The 17,843-nt window shown below is 41.4% G+C and overlaps 1 protein-coding gene across 4 annotated transcripts in view; it reads left to right on the top strand.

Annotated features, from left to right (window-relative positions):
• The first annotated feature begins 1,266 nt into the window (after nucleotides 1-1,266).
• Nucleotides 1,267-17,843, top strand: part of LOC133413262 (ERC protein 2-like) — a 135,420-nt gene continuing 118,843 nt past the window's right edge. For 3 of the 4 annotated variants that reach the window (XM_061697401.1, XM_061697429.1, XM_061697420.1), the window contains exons 1-3: nucleotides 1,267-1,384; nucleotides 3,253-4,369; nucleotides 7,037-7,741. In XM_061697401.1, the coding sequence (XP_061553385.1) occupies nucleotides 3,518-4,369; nucleotides 7,037-7,741 (1,557 nt within the window). In that variant the 5' untranslated portion in view covers nucleotides 1,267-1,384; nucleotides 3,253-3,517. The remainder of the gene's footprint in view (nucleotides 1,385-3,252; nucleotides 4,370-7,036; nucleotides 7,742-17,843) is intronic. The other variant, XM_061697410.1, reaches the window with a different exon arrangement.

Below are 17,843 nucleotides of genomic sequence, written 5' to 3'. Positions count from 1 at the left end.
TTGCCGATGCCGTCGTTATTCTGTTATGTCCTATTTAAATGTAATTCTCATCTCTTCATTTTGCTTTTTCGGTATTTGGAGTAAACCTGTTAACAGGTTTCAGTGCAGCGCTAAAGCACGAAACCCTTGAGAAAGTGATACAAAGATGGCATTCAAAAGGTTTGTGGAAGATTATCTATTTGTGTTAAAGTATATTCATAGTATTGTGTGTATTTCTAAATACAGTGCAGAGTAATTGAAATGGGAGAGGGGGAAAAAAATATGTGAACCCTTTTGGAATTTAAAATCTGATCGTCTAAATCACAAGGCTAAACAAGCAGTCTGCTCAAACAAATACCACACAAACAATTATGTTTTCATATTTTTATTGAAAATAACGTAAGCATTCCCAAGGCGAGGATCTATAGTTGCACAACGACCAGGATGAATTTTGAAGCATCCCCCTTTTTTTTTTTTTTTTTTTTTTTGGGTTTTTTTTTTTGAACAAAACTGTTGCAGTTCAACAAGTTTCCTGGGATGTCTGGTTGGAAGGTTACAAAAGTATCTCTTAAGTCTTGATGTTCATCAGTCCACGGTTAGACAAATTGTCTATGAATGGAGAAGGTTCAGCACTGTTGCGTCGCTTCCAAAACGCGTCCGTCATGTAAAGATGACCGCAGGAGTACAGTGAAGAATGCTCAAATGAGGTTTAAAAAAAAAAAAAAAAAAAAAAAAAAGTGTCAGCTGAAAACTTGCATAAATCACTGACATATGCCAAGAGCTCCGTTGTTAAATCTGCGACTGAACAATTTAGTACTGAATTGTTGCGCAATACTCTACCAGTCCGAATGTGTCAATCACCCCAATTTTTCCAAATTGAAGTTCATGCAGTTCCATTTCTCATTTTGCTCTGAAATGAAAGCACAGCACAAATAAGACATTCAATCTACAAACCAAAAAATGTATTCTAAATATTAGACTCAATAAAGCAGCCACCGTGGGCGGCCAAACGCACTTGTGGCATCATCTCAAAAATGACAATCAAATATTCCCCAGAAAGTTTCGGAATTTCCCATAACTACTCCTTTCCGAATCTGTACAATTTGATTTTGATTTAGATTTTTAACCTTGTTGGTTTTTTTTTTTTTCATTTTTATGAGGAAATAAGGAACTCAATTGAATAAAACCTGATTTTGAGTGCCGTGGTCTCTCTCGTCGCGCACGCGCCAACAGTTGGGAGTGCGCGCCCACGCGGACGCTCCGAGCGATGGCAGCAGAGGTCACCCACGAGAGAGAGAGAGAGAGAGAGAGAGAGAGAGAGAGAGCTCGGACGGATGACACCGTGATGCAGGGGGGCCGACTGCGAGGGGAAGGTCCCGTCCGGACCGGTGGAGGAGGATGCGAGGTGCGTTGCCGACGTGTCCGGTGAGGGTGCTCGCCGCTCTCGACTGGACTCGTAAAACGCATGACAACTATGCGGATTGAGATTAATTATTATGTAAGGCATCGGACTCGTGTAGCATGTAGCCGCGTGCGCATATGAGCAAGAAACTAATCCCCCTCATGCAGTTGTAGTAAGAGTTGCTCGGGGCGCAATGAAGCGAAAATTGGGGATCACGGCGAGTTGAAATGTTTTTTTTTTGTTTTTTTAAACCGAGGGTTTGTGACGTCACTCAACAGCTGTTCCATCACGACAATTGGAGGAAGCAAAGGCAAGTGAGACGCTTGCAGCTTGCTGGCTTTCGTTGTTATAACTGATTGTGCTTGTTGTTTGTCTTAGTTGTCCTAACGAGATAGCACGGTCGCGTCGTGCAACTTGTGGAGTGTTGCTGTCACAGTTACCCAGCAGTCCTAAACCAGCCGCTCTCAACAGAAATGCAGGGGGGGAAAAAATTACTGATGTAACAAACATTGAGACCCCCCCAAGAAGCACCAGAATCTAAAGTCATCGTGTGCCACAATCACGGATGAGGGATTGACAGCTGCGTTATGACTGACAAGCAGCTTTAACCAATCACTCAGTTGTATGTTGTGCAGTGACCACCGTCGTCCAATCCTCTTGGATTAGAGGAGGGATTAAGGTTTGGATTTGACGGTGATTTTCAGGGCATCCTAATATCTGGCCCGTCACAGATAGTTTTGTGTTTTTTTTTTGTTTTGTTTGTTTTTTAAAATGTTTATTTTCCATTGATGGCATGGTTTAGGAGCACATCTGTCTCACAGTCCTGGGGTTGGGGGTTTTCCAATCCGGACTCCGCCACCTGTGCTTGTGCGGCTTTTTTTTAGTCTTTAAAAAAAAAAAAAAAAAAACTTTAGACTGTCCTTAGGTGTGAATTGTGAATGCTTGTTTCACTACTGACAACTAGTGCAAAACAATATAACAAATTGTGAAACAAATTTACTTTTCAGAAAACAAACGAGCAAAAGCCAAAATAAATTTACGTTTCAGAAAACGAATTGACAAAAACTGAAACAAATTTAGATTTGGAGGGGGGGGGGAATACCAAATGCCAAATAAAATTTACATTTTGGAAAACAAACGAACAAAAGCGTAAACGCTTTGGCAAATCAGAAAAAAAGCTAATGAACCAAAGTCAAAACGAATTACAAGTGACACAAACCGTTTTTCTGAAATGTAAATTCGTTTCAACTTTTGTTCATTTGTTTTCTGAAATGTGGTTGCGAAATTTGTTGTATTGTTTTGTACTTCCCAGCCACCGTACCACTAAACAAAAACGTGACAAAAAGTATAAATACTTTAATATTGACGAGCTCCTCTCAACGTACTCGCATCGTGATTTACTCGGTGTGGAATCAGCATGGGTAATTGCAATAGTCATGACTTATTTTCTTGAATATATTTCATATATGAATGGCAACAGATGAATACACAGCTGGTTAATTGTACCTTCTGCCATATAATGGAAGAGCATTTAATTGTTCTGTCCGTTATTATTCGTTGCTGGCATATAAAGATGAACAAAGATATATTTTAGGTGTTCCATTTAGTTTATTTTTCACTATTTTGGAGGTTGTATAAATTTGTAAAAAAATGTATCAAAGGACAAATTCTCAAAGGTACAGTACACTTATAAAATAAATGCCTTCCAAACAATTAGGGGAAAAAAATAGTTTAATGATAATTCATAACATCATGTATCATCTTTCAGTACACCACAAATACAAAAAAATAAAAGGAATTTTGCATTAATTGACATTCGGGGTTGCTGTATTATTTTTCTTTTGACTGATTTTCATTGTTTTGTTGTCAAGGCTCCATGATGTCCCGGCCTGTACCTGGATTTGGGAGCCTTGTTGCCTGTTGCCAACAGCAACCTCTTCCTCTTATTTGGACTAAATACTGCAAGTCTCAGCCTCAAGCCCCATCCAATCCGCGATGGGCATGGGAAAAGTGAGAGGCCAGGAGATGGCCATTTAAACCCTCCAATCCACACTGAATCCATGAAAGGATCCAAAAGGGAATCATCTCAAATGCCACATTTCACGATATATATGCGTATATGTGAAAAATAATAAAATGCCTTTAAATATTAGAGCCAAGCCGGCCCAGAACAAGCTGTCTGCTGCCTCAAGGAGCAGTGGGGACGCAGATGGCAATGCACCTCATTCACGCTTTTCAAAGTCTGCAAAACAGGGCAAAGGTAAACAGGCCAAGACCACTTCGACCCCAGGCTGCCGCTCAGGGCTAGAACCTGGCTCAGTATCCGCACCTGTTGCAAAAGTACCCGCAGGGCAAGGATCAATGTCAAGGCTCGGTCCAAAGAAACCTGGTGCAGGAACACATGCAAAAGAGACCAGTGATTCAGGAACAGCTCCAGGGGGAACAACTCTCTCAATGGAGAACATCCAGTCTTTAAATGCAGCTTACGGCACTTCGGGCGTGTACTCCTGTGAGCGGGATGCTTTGGAACCCTCCGGCGGTTACCCTAAAGGCACCATGACGCTCGGAAGGAACACCAGCCGCTTCTCCTACAGCGGCCGGGGAACCGATGTGGGCAGCAGCCCAAATATCAATTCCACTGACCTCAATAACCGGTCCAACCACTACAGCAGAGAACAAAACTCTCGCCCTGCGGGGACTTCCAGTCTGCAGCGCCAGTCTGGGAAACGACCGCAGGCGCTGGATTCGGCTGTTCGCCAGGAGCCTCCTGCATCTGATCTCCAGGCTCAGCTGAGAGAGCTTCAGCAGGAAAATGACAGCCTAAGAAGGGAATTGGACGGAGGCAGGGATGGAAGGACAGGCCGCAGCGTTAACAACGTCAACTTCTGGAGTCCGGATGTCAAGAGGGACAAAGGCCTCAGGCGAGAGGATGGAGCGAGGACCTCTGCCCCGAAGGACTATTACGGGGCAGACCAAGATACTATTCAGGTATGTCATAAAGGTACAGCTCAATGCATTAGAATATATTTATCAGGGCCTGACCGATTTAATCGGCCAATATTAGCCTGTTTTTTTTTTTTTTCCCATTTAAACACAGGCACATTAGAGCAAAATAAAAAGATGACATTCATCGCCCTTAAGAAATCAATATCAGTCAGGCCCTAATATTTATTGTAATTCATTGAGATGACATGACTAAATCAATCATGCAACAGAAGCCTGCAGATGACTATAGATGTGAGTTATTGTTCTCAAATTTGCATTTTCCAGTTCATAAATCACACCTACATGCGTAGTCATCTGCAGGCTTCTGTTGCACAGTTTATTTAAGTATGTCAATGATCTCAATGAATTCTAATTCATATGCTCATGTATTGCGATGTACCTGCAGTCAACTGTGTTTATTTTAGAATTGACGTGTCTTTTGGAAAGACTAATTTAAATGCCGATGAGGGAACTGAGATTTTACCGCACTTCACACCAAATGAGTCAACAGTGAGTCATGTTCACACAAGTAAATCCGTGTTATTATTTTGTATTCATGTGTCTCATATGGACATCACACATCTTCTCATACCTTCTGTGTACCCGTCTTTGAGGTTGCATAGGAAAGCGCCTCTCCAGTTCCCTTCAAGATGGTTTCGCGGCTTGTGGGCTTGAGTTGCCATGGGAACGTGCCCTCTTAGTCTTTGCCAGACTCTAACACAGCTTAACAGCTACTCCTCAAGGAAGTCTCATAAATTAATGGAGTAAAAATATGTATTACAGGATATAATTTTTACATATCTGTACTGCACTTATTTCTGGAAACATTGACTTTTACTCTACTACATTTCCTAAATAAAAATGTATACTTTTACTCCAATACATTTCTCTTAGCCATCTTCATAACTTTAACTTCCGGGAGTTATTAATGTAATATTAATAATAAGGTATTTTCTGTGAAGATACTTACTTTTTTTTTCCAATTGTTGCTTTAAGGTACTTAATATAAAACTGTCCAAAGGGATATTTACCACTCACTTCTTCGCCATCTCCTCGTGTATAACAGCTGTACACTCACTGGCCACAAATTAGGTACACCAGAACATTCTAATGAGATCAAATATGACAGCAGTATGAAAAAAGAAAAAAAAAAAAAAAAAAAAAAAGGACTGCTCATATTTAATTTACATTGCATCTTTATTGTCATGATTTCGTAGTACCGCACGGCAACACATCTTTGCAAAATAGGCTGAAGGCAAAATATGTGAAATGACTGAAGCACCTAAAACTACCACTTCAGCGGTTAAAAATTGGAACTCAAACCCGCTGCGATTAATAAGGACGACAACTGAGCACGCAAACGCAGAATCTTCATTTCTGCTCTTGTGATCGATCTGATTAGATTGCGCCGGCTGACTTGTATCAGATCTTGTTACCTAGGCAACAACCTCTGCGTTTGCACCTACTCATACTTGTACAGTAATAATGGTACTATTATTATATTAAAGGGGGAAAAAACCCTCGCATAGCTTGGGTTTGAAATATATCTTTTGTGATGCCAGTCCTGGAACCTTTCTGACACTTTTCTGGAGTACCCGTAGACAACAAGCAGAGGGTGGTCAAACACTCTCCACAGAAAAAGGCCCAAACGAAGATTTGAATACCCACATCTCAACACACTTTTTTTTTTTTTTTTTTTTTTTTTTGCTATGAGGCAGATTTGCAAAACGCAGCACGTATTTGTCTTATTTCAATTTTTTTTGTTATACATTACCCCCCCCCCCCCCCCCCCCATAGTTTTCCCTCAAATGTTTAAACTCTTGCTCTAATTTATTTTTGATTTACGTTTGAGATTTGTCATTTGTAATGGAAGAAAATACAAAATAAGCTTGAACTCCATTGTAATTTCTTTAATGGATGCTAATCCCCTTCACTGGTCCACTGTGGATGATTCATTTTGTTTTTATTTCATCCTTTGAGTTACCTTGCAAAGATGTTGACATCAGAACAGTTTCATTTGCATAAGGAATGTCACTTTCTCCCTCAGCTGTGCCAAACAGACTCCCACCTAACCATCTGTTTGTATTTGTGTACATATTGAGTGTGCATGTGTGTCCTTGGTGCCACCTACCTTTTGCATACGAGAGTAGAAGAGTATGAATATTCACGGCAATATCATTTTTTTTACGCCAGTTTTCATTTTGACAGTCTGTTTAAGATACCTTCTGTATATTTCTTAATAATGTACGTGGAATAGTGTGGCTCTTGCATGCCCTACCTTCGCTTGCGTGAGTTCTCTCCATGCACAACAGATCATTTCCAATATATCAGGTTGATTGATGACGTCAAATTGCGATTTCTCAATATTATATATTAACTTAACTATTCGAGGTTTGTAAACGTAAGTATGACTGTTTCACCAACACTCTTGTTAACTTCTTACTTGACTGGCCCTCTTCACAAGCTCATAATCTCCTGGTGTTTTGAAATGAAGGGACGCCCCCTTGAGGACAAAATAATCAACAAGTGGCATTAATCTTTGAGTCCAGGCTTTTAAAAAAAGCAACTTTGTGTTTGGGCTTCCTGCATGTGCTCGAGAATCCCCGTACTCGGTCAAATACTTGAATATGACAAAAGAAAGTTTTGTTTCCCTTGTCCAATTTCTAACAGGTTCCATTGACAGTTCAGGAGCTCCAGGAAGAGCTGAGGGCCCACAGGGAATTGAACAGCCGCCTACAGCAAGGGACATCCAGTTCCTGTCACGACAGCCGCACGGACCAGGACCACAGAGGAGGGCTCAGTCCTGGCCACAGTCCTCGAGAAAGTCCCAGCAATCTCCACAGTCCCGGACCAAAGAACAGCCCGAGAGCGAGCCCGTCCAACACATACGATCCGGGGCCACAGGAAGCCGACGTCATCGTTCACAGCTCTGGGTACGGCTGTGCCGGTCCAGTAGCTACACAGAGAGTCAGCCCAGCCGGCTCGCTTCATCCCGGGCCGAAGCGCAGCCCGACCGTCCCCTGCAGCCCCAGTTCGCTCCGGCGTTGCAGCCCTTGCCAAGTGCCGGGGTGTGACGGCTTCTCTTCGCCACCTCTGGATCCATCGCACGAGAACTTCGTCCACCTGCAGTCGGAGCACGAGCGTCAGGCCAAGGAGCTGTCCCTGCTGAGGAGAACCATGGAAGAGATGGAGACGAGGATTGACTCGCAAAAACAGACGCTGGGTGCCAGAGACGATAGCATCCAGAGGCTCCTGGAGATGCTTCAGAGCCAGGGTCAAGTTCACGGGAAGTGGGGCCGCGGCCAGAGAACGGGCATCTTAGCTATGGCTGCGCACGAGGCTGAAGCTCAACTCGAAAACATGCACGTAAGAGAGGTGAGTTTGGTTTCGAATTTAGCGTAACAATATTGCACAAAAAAAAAAACCAAAAAAAAAACAGATTGAGGCATGTTTAAATCAGAATGGCATTAACCCTGATACATTTGCCATCTCCAAAGGACAACATTTTCATAATTAAAAAAAAACCCCATCAACACTGGATGTATTTTGACATATATCCAATGGATATAAAAAGTGTACACACCCCTGTTCAAATGATTTTTTTTTTTTTTAATGATGTCAAAAATGACAGCAAAATAAGTCATTTAAAAACTTTTTCCTACCATTAATGTTACCTATGACCTTAGGCAAGTAAAAACAAGCAATTGCAATAATGTGGTTGCACATGTGCGCACACCCTTAGAAAAAGCCTACTAGAACAACCGAGTTTTATTTGGCCTAAATCAAATGCACTTTGAATGGTGGAAGGTGTTTGCTGGCTACCATTTAACCTAAGTTTGAATAGGATTGGCTAAATTGCCCGTAGGTGTGAATGTGTGTGCGAATGTTTTTTTGTTTATATGTGCTTTGCAATTGGCTGGCGACCACAGCCACATCCCACTTATAAAAGGGTGTGCACACTTGTGCAACCACATTAGCTCAGTTGCTTATTTTTACTTCCCCTTTTTAAAAGATTTGTTCCCCCCCCCCCCCCCCCCCCACACACACAATTAAGTTATACAGGTTCTATAAACTGAATTGATGGTGGGAAAAGTATGGAAATAATTTATCTTGGTCTCATTTTTGTATATCACAAAAACCTGCCATTTATTTTGAACAAACAGGGGTGTGTAGACTTTTGATAGCCACTACTAGATTTTTCCTCGAAGTCATCACTTTGTTGGAAACGCCTGTATAACATGCAGTGCATGCCTACAGACATCCCTCTTAATTGTTTATGTATGTTTCCTGCGCCTGTATTATTTTATTTGTGGAAGCAGAAATCAACTCATGTGGCCCAGATTAACAAGTCTGTGTTCACGCTGATTGTGTGTGTGTGTGTGTGTGTGTGTGTGTGTGTGTGTGTGTTTTAACAGTACCGCATGTTCTTGGAGATGCACATGCTCATGTGGCAGCTGTAAAAGCAATTCCTATTTGGTTATACGTGTTAGAGAGCTGCATCCGTTCATCGAGAAATGGAAATGTGGTTTGCTGCGGGAACATGCATGTTGTTATCCAAGCAGGCCAGGTGGATTGGTGGCACACTGCTTTGGCCGTCTGGCTCCTGCTTTGTTTATTTTTAACTCCAAAATCTTCTTAGCTCTTAATTTCCCTACCTGCGTGTGTGCGTGTGTGTACACTTACTCTTTTTTGTACCACGTTGATTTAGTTTTTGCCCTTGCGTTGTGTGTCTGCTGCAGCAAGTAATTGTGTGTGTCGGTGAATGTGAACATCACGGGCGCACATCTGGAGTCGGTCGGCTTAGCGTTTCTACCAAGGCCACACCCCCTCTGGACTTGGGCATGGACGATCCACCCTTGTTGGGTGTCTCTGGCAATTGTGGGCCTTACAATGCAATAATTCCTGTGCATGTGTGCGTAATAGGTAAGTACTTGTTCACACGCGCGTGCACACACACGCACACACACACACACGTGCTGTAGTATTCTATTTTGAACTGGTTTTGCATGCGCTGTAAGGAGGGGAAAAACTCAAACTTGGCTTTTTGAGGGTAAGATGGGATGATGTAGTTTGTGTGTGTGTGCGTGCGTGTGTGTGTATTTCATATATTCATGTATTTCATAAGCATAAGGACAACAAATAGTTTGCTTGCCTAGTTTATTTTTGTTAGCTCATGTTCTCCCCGTGCCTGCGTGGGTTTTCTCCGGGCACTCCGGTTTCCTCCCACATCCCAAAAACATGCGTGGTAGGTTGATTGAAGACTCTAAATTGCCCGTAGGTGTGAATGTGAGTGCGAACGGTTGTTTATTTATATGTGCCCTGCGTTTGGCAGTTCAGGGTGTACCCCGCCTCCTGCCCGTTGATAGCTGGGATAGGCTGCAGCACGCCCGCGACCCTAGTGAGGATAAGCCGCTCAGAAAATGGATGGATGGATGGATGGATGGATAGTATGCTCCAAGTGTTGTTCCTGAATAGTTTAGTTGTTTGTGTTAGTGGAGGATAATTGTATGCATTTGCATGGCTCATTGCATAAAGATATTGTTTTTTTAAGAAATGTCTTAAAATGGCCTTGGTTTCTCCTATAACAAAAAAATATTGATGTAGCAACAATATGTATACAGTAGACTCCCGCAGTTCACCTATTCACTTTCATCAATTTTTGTTTGATTTTGTATTTTTTTATTTTTTTTTGCGACGGGCCAACCCCCGTTTTTCATTGAAAACGGTTATTGACGATATATTCCCGTATATTCAAGAAAATTTTCAGGTAAAAAAAAATGTATATATATCCCGCAAACAATGGGGCTTCCACTCTACTCAAAAAAGTAATCCAGCACTGTAATCACATTCTACACAGTGGAGGAAATGATTGGGGCCATGTAATTTTCCTCAAAAAATGTTTCACTTAATTCATTACTTCACAAAGCATCCTCTCCAAGGCGCTTTTAAGAATTGCATAATCTTGCTTTAAAAAAACAAAAAAAAAATTGAATCAGTTCATCTGATACTTTAGTTTGCACTTTGATCATTTTGTGGTCAGTGAAGAATTCAAAAAGTCAAATGTGAGGGTTAACCGCTAATTAATCAAAAGATTTCTTTGCATGTGTTTAACTGTGAGGTAACCTTTTTCCTGTCAAGGCCTCTTGCCCGTGTTGACTTATCGGAGTGGCAATTTAGCCTCACACTTGGACTTTGATGGCTGTTACGGTAGTGCTGCGCTCCTCTTCCATATTTTGATTAGCTCTGAAGGAAGTCGGCACAACTGCCTTCCATTAGCGCGCCCATTAAGCTCTTTTGAAATGACCCTGCTTGTCTAGCTTCAGCTAAGATACTAAATGCTTAACATGTGTAGACTTTCTTTTGCTCTATTTTTTACGGGTGATGCTTTGTTGGAAATGTTGGAATGGAATGAAGCACAATTCTCACCTTAGTTAATATGCATGAGGAGCCCCTTTATTTTTTCTTTTTTCTTTTTTTTTTCAATTTTCTGATGGACACATACTGATAGCTTTTAGGGCACCGGTAGTTTTAGGGGACTTATTTTCAAGTAGTTGTGCTATTTAAAGGTCAGCATAAATTGGAAATCTGCTTTGTAATTCCATGAGACTTGCTAGTAGCATTCAGGTCTTGGAGATCTTCACCAGATGTGAAGTCACTTGAACCATCAGTCTGTGTTTATGTCTGGATGGTATGCTCATGAGGAGTTTGTGTGGATAAAGAGCACAGGCCATCATTCACTTGCTGTTTTTTGCTTTCAAAGGGAAGCCGCGTGCAATGGGGCTCTTTTGTTCCCATTTTGTGTCCCCTGTCAGACTTTCCGATATGCACAAACCCAAACACAGGTTCTATTTTCTGTGTTTTGTGGAATCGAAGAGCGACAGTAAATAAGCAGGACTGGTTAACCTAATCATCATTTAGTATTCCAACTCCACTGATGGAAAATATAATATATAATATCATTGTTTCCCAACCGTTTCATGTGTCCATTTTACTTTAGAAAAAACATTCACGGCACACCAGCAAACAAAAATATTACAAAAAGTATGAATCCTGAAATAATGACGATCTTGTCTTTATGTGAAATCTGGCCTTCTTTAATTGAACACAAAAATGATATACTTGCAGGAAGCCATGAGTTATTCTGTTGTATAACACTGGGGAACAATTTAAAAAAAAAAAAAAAAAAACAATTCTGTTGAGTTAGATTTTTATGCTGATTAAAACTAAAATTGGCATGCTGATTCCAAAATTAAAGTTTTTTTTCCAAGCACATCAAGTTTACCCTCCAGATAAGCAAAAAGCCACTGATTAGCTGTAGTAAGCTGATTACGATTGGACTCATCTACATCTACGTGGCAACTTGTTTCTGCGGTGAGAGGTGTGTGCAGCTCCCAATAGGTCAATACTATCAATAGCTGCATACAGAAAGCTAGCATAGTAGGAATTAAGAGGAGTTGTGCTGGCTTTTCTCTTAACCTTGTAAGTTCTATTGCATTGTATGCTGTTTTTTGAGAATTCAAAGCTTGTAACTATTCAATTTTAGTGTTTTATTTACATAGATACATTTTTTCATATATATATATATATATTTCTTTTTTAAAAACCTGACGTGATAGAGAAAAACTGAGATCAGTTTTGGATTCCGCACCCAAAAATTAGTTAAGAACAGCTGTCAGACCTAACTCAACAAATATTATGTTCCCCAGTGTAAATGATAAACAAGTTTATTGTATCGACTGCCATCTAATTGGAAAAACATTGCATTGTTCTTCCTGTCACTATTCATCATAGATACATTTGTTGTATATCAATAATAATTTTCAGACCCATGAAGTGAAATTGGATAACTCCCTGCGTCACCCCTGATATTCTCTCATGACACATGAGAGTGCTACGTTACACTGGTTGGGAATCACTGACTGCTCCAAAAAATAAATAAAGGGAACACTCAAACAACACATCACAAATCTCAATAAATGAGATATTCCGGTCGAAAATCTTTATTCGTGACGTAGTGGAATACGTTGAGGACAAAGTAACATAAGAATGCTGAATGGAAATCAAAATCCTCATCCCATGTAGGTCTGGATTGAGAATTGAATCGTTGATGGATGGAACGAGACACGATGACCCAGATGTCGCACCTCTAGGGGTGAGAGCAGTGGCAAAATGCAAAAGTGACAAAATAAAAATCTAATAAATCAAAATAAGACAGAAAGGCTACGATCTGTGGTCACCACCATGAATTCCATTCCTTTATAGCGTTGTCTTGCTAATTATCTCTCGTTTCCACAGCTGATGAAGTTGAGTCACAATCTATTTGGCTTCCAAACTGCATTGTGTTATTCCATGTATTATTCTTTCTAGTAGTTAGTATATTGCAAAAACAAAACAAAACAAAAATATTTTTTTTTTTGCAGTACTAGCAGTAACCACAAAGTGGCAGTGTTCTATCAGGCTTTCCTGCAAGTGTCGTTTTGTGTGTGATCTCACAGTCTCACACGCGCACGCGCCCGCGCCCGCGCACACGTTGTAATCGACTCTCCCCAGCCGCCTGTTCCCAGTAGGCCCAATAACAACAGCAACACCGCTGCTCTGTTCCAGCCCAGCCCTGACCTGTTGCTAAAGGTTTGCACGCACACACACACACACACGCACACACACACACACACACGTTTCAACTTGGAGATCTATTTTATGGCATTCAAGTGCAGGTTTGACACAGTCAAGAAGGAATCTAAAAACTGAAAACCTAAAAAAAAACACCTTTTTTAAAATGTCTCATTCTGGATGAGCTGTTCTGGTGCCGTTGCATTGATCCAGTGGGTCAAATAAGCATAATTGTAGTATTGGTTTTTGCTTTCGTCAGTATTAAACCTCCCCATTGCTCCAATGCTGACTTATTTTTTCACTCGTGCAACGTTCTTTGAAGCACATTTGTGAATGTACATTTGGTTTAAACAGCAGCATTTCCATTTTCTTTGCCAGCGTATCCGTTTTTGTCTCCCGACCCAATGGAGTCGAGTGTATACGCAGCTGAAACGTTGAAATGAAATTGTGACTAAATTGTCTGAGATGATAGGCAGACCCATTTCCACATGTATGTGTGCGTTTGCTTTTTCTATGCCCTTTCCTCTCTCGGGTGGAGAAAGGGTGGGAATGTGACTGATGAATCAGTTCTCCGCATGTTCTGCGTGGTGCCTATGACACCGTCGCCTCCGGGCGAGAAATGAACTTTGTGACCGTGTCCGTCTCTCAGGATGCCTGCAATTTATTGCTATTGTGTTACCTTTTGATCCTATTAATTCCATGTGTTAGCTGTTCTGACACATGGAGCCGAGTTGACAATGTTTGATGGCATGTTTCTCTGTCTTGAATAATACAAATTCTCCACTGGGGGCCACATCAGCGCTGTAAAAAAAACCGTCAAGGAAAAGTGGAATTGCACACTATAAAAGGGCCACAGTCATTTTTAAATGTGAATCAACACAGAGTGACACAATAGTCCACACATGGTCAGTGGGCAGCAACAGACATGCTCTTAGAGGAGTAATCCCCGCTTATCCACAAGTGAATAGGACAAGAGGATAAGGCTCGTCTCCTCTAATTTCATTGGAAGAACTTCAGAAGATTCCAGCTCGTCTCAGTCCACCACAGTACTGTACATTGAGGTTTCCCTTGACCGCTTTACCACATCTCAACTGTCTTTTTTTTTTTCTTTCTTTTTTTTAAACTCTCAAGGATATGTCTACACAAGAAACATATTGATTTTGAGTGGTTGTTGGCATCAATAATAAGGCTGACAAAGTTGGAGTCAAAAGGTCTGATTTGTGCGTACTCCCAAATTGTTACAATTTCAAAGTGCAGCAATCAGTCTTGTATGAATTCCCGTGGATTATTTTCTGATATCAAATGAGATTAAACATCCATGTGACTTTCTGACCCCAGTCACAATCTTTCGCTGGCTTTCATGTCCGAGCCAGAATCCTGTTGATTTGGAAAAATATCCAATAGCAGGTGCTCGAGGTAATCGGAGTGAAATGCAATATTGCTTCATGTTTTGTGTCAGAAATCTGCCAGATGCAATTTTGAACGCATCTTCTCACTGCTTGTGCTTGCTTCTCAGGATCAATTGCCTGTGACATTTTTTTTCTCTCCATGTGGTGGAAAAGCTGTTGACCTTGTTGTATGTACATATGCAATATTAGACTACTGAACAGGGAGTGAAGTGCTGGATGTGGGCTTTGTGTTTTTGTCCCATGAACCCGATCAGGATAAGATGACTACAACATATGTAGATGGCTGGATGGACTCATGCTGAACGGTGACAATTTAGCGCCAACGAAATGACTTTTCAGACTTTTGTCATTGCACTTCAAGTCTGTTATTCACCCAGAAAATAACACGTGTAAGTAGTTAACGCTTTCAAAACATTTGCTTTCAGTAACTTCATTAGGGAAACCTCCTAAATGATCCCTCTAATTCCCCTTCATCTATTAACTTACTATAAATAGTTGCGTAGGGGTAGTTATAAGTAAAAGCTATCATGAATTATTGATGGGAGAAGTTAAGCGCATGCGCGGGCAGACAGTGTTGCTGCAGCAGCGTTAACGTGCCAAACAGCTTTAGGAAAGTCTTGAAAACAGACTGAGTCAAGTGGTGAGAGTATCAAACAGTACATAGGTTTGTGTCAACTTGTCTCCAATCTGTGGTAGGACTGACTCAGAGAGATCAACATAAAGAGGTAAGAGCACCTGCTGGGAAAAAAAACATTACATCTTCCATCGAATCAACCAGGAAGAAAATGATACTTTCTTTCATGGGCCAATGTTGAAAAGCTTCCTATTAATTGCCTGGAGCTGTAGCCATTCAGGAGCACTAAAGATGATGAGCCGCCAAGCATATTTCTATCGGGTTCCGCCTCAAGAGCTCCATCGGCGCAACCAGCAGGCGGACGCAGCTAAGTCCAGGGCACTGCAGACTGTCATTGATATGAAGGTAGGACTTCATACAACGCAACGCCTCGAGTGTGGTTCTGCAATACTTCCGATTTGCGCGTAAAACTAAACATGCTGTCCTGAAACGATGACAATAGGTTACTGTGCTGCTCTTTTTATGCTATTTTTATTTCCCACCCCAGCAACACACGGGCAGCTATTGTAGTTTGCGGATCACCTCTAACAATAACTTAAATTATTGATGAGCTCTGCTGTAATGTGAGCAGGAGTGGCCACTTCAGAGTCATAAACGCAGGCAGGGAAAAGTAGTAAGATTTATGCCCAATCTTGTTACCCGTCCATGCAAAGTTATTTATACAAGTTCAATTAGTTTCAAATGCCACATATGGAAGCTTTCACTCACAGCTCAACCCTTTGAAGTCATTCGCGCTGTGAAACAAATTTGCACACTCCTCCATATGTGGAGGTGTGCAAAACCGCACACCCACCCGACAGTTTTTTTTTTTTTTTTACAACCCCCCTGTGACTTTTTATGCACCCTTGGCGATCCAGTACGTCTGCCTAGCGACATAAAATGCACATTATATGCACAGCTGGCATGCCAACAGTTCATTTACATTCGATGTTTGAATGAATGAAGTGGAAGTGACACAAAGACCGATAAATAACGACAAAGTTGCTGAATAACGCTGTCGGTTGTTGTTGTCTGTAATAAGTCAGTAACGTGCAGTTGGAATTTTCCCTTTGTGATTACAGAACAGCGCTCCTCCTTTCTGTTTTGATCCTGACGTTATCTGGCAGGTACAGTGATGAGTGCTCATTCCTTGATCTTTCTGTTCTCCTCTCGAGCTTAAGGATTTGATGTGCCTCTGTATTTTCTCGGGCTTTACACACAAGGAAAGAAGTTCCTTGTGTGTTTTGCTCTTGAGCCACTCTTCTGGAAATGCAACAGGCAACCTTCAACAGGTTATTTTACAGAGAGAGGCTGAAGTATCAAATATTTATACAATTGAGTATTCTATCGATTATCCCATTGGAAAATTGATTTTGCATGATTGAACAACTAAATGTGCATGTGAGGTGGAGGTGTTGTTTTTGTCAACTTGGGGTTGCCGTCCTCACGTTGTGTGTCCACAACGTGTGTAATATCTGTGACTTTGAGTGTGAGCGGCTTTAAAAGGGGTGGCCTGGCCTGGTGAGTGACATGGGCGTCAGACGATGAGAGGGAAGAGTTCTCTGTCGTGAACTCAGTTTCGTGCATGGCTGTTAAGAGGCTAATCGTTAGCAAGTCTGCGTGTTGAGTGGACGATAACGGTCCGTGTATAAACATGCTAATTATGTTTTGTTTGTTAAAGCGATTGGAAATACACCAGCGGCTGGGTTTGTTCTCGACCACTTGCAGGGGGATTACAACACGTTCTGACTAGCGGCGGTAATCAATATTCAATTAGTTGACATCGATACCTTGTATTGGCAATCGTAAACATGCTGTTGCGTAACGTTGGTTAATTGATTCCGCTTTGCCGAAGACACATTGTACTTTTATCTTCTTTTGTAACAACTTTGGATGTTCTGTTTTTTCGTGCACTCTTTGCTCCCCGGCGTAGTGCCAACTTATTTCTGTACGGCGTGGCGCATTAGTCTGCAGTAACGTTAGTCCCTGTGGAGAAATGGTCGCTTCAAAGCTTCGAGGCAGAGATTTTGCTTTGACATTTTTTGTAATTGAATTGTTCAAATTATTTGATTAATCGTATCAGCTTTAGTAGTATTTTATATATATATATATATATATATATACACTCAATGTCATATCTGAACATTCAAGATATCTGAACATGCCTCAGTGTGTGGCGATTTGCACGGTGTCTGCGTCGTTTTGGCGAGTATTTGCAGCACCGTGTTCTGGTCAGGGCTGATGTCAGAGATAGTAATGGAGGTCAGATGCTTCCATGTTGCCTGTGGAGTGTGCTGATGGCATCATGCAATCTGCTTGCATTTATTCCATTCCCGGTCTCCTGTCGTCCAAGGTTTAGCATTCAACGTATGTATTAACAGATGCAGCTAAACAATCCCGGAACCTGTTCATGCCAGAGGCTTCCATTCCCTCAGTCATACTTGGTTGCCAGCCTTGATGTTTCCTGTTCCCTACTCAGACATCAATATATAGCGAGCCTATGGTGTTGGTGTTTGTTTTATGGTCTTTTGCATCAAATCTCAAATCAGCCTTGTTTGTTGTTGCCCACTCTGTAATAGGTTGGATTTTCCCACATTTCTTTGTGGTAACAGTTCTATCTTTTCTATGGCTTCCTTTAAAATCAAGCAACCAAAGCTTTCAATCTTGCAACAGTGTATGGTAGTCAAGATCAAGAACTTTGTGCACCAACCTCCCTTTTAATTTTGTGCATGAGCGTGTGGCTGAAAAGACTGACGGCTTGAAAGGAAAATGTTCTTTAATTACTGACATGTAAGACAGACAATCTCTTATGAAAGTTAAATGTACCTGCTGTTGCTGGTGCAGG

The sequence above is a fragment of the Phycodurus eques genome, chromosome 1, assembly GCF_024500275.1.
Source record: "Phycodurus eques isolate BA_2022a chromosome 1, UOR_Pequ_1.1, whole genome shotgun sequence".
Taxonomy (NCBI): Eukaryota; Metazoa; Chordata; class Actinopteri; order Syngnathiformes; family Syngnathidae; genus Phycodurus; species Phycodurus eques.
The sequence above is the reverse complement of the archived record's forward strand: the minus strand, read 5'-3'. Positions and strand labels throughout refer to the sequence as shown.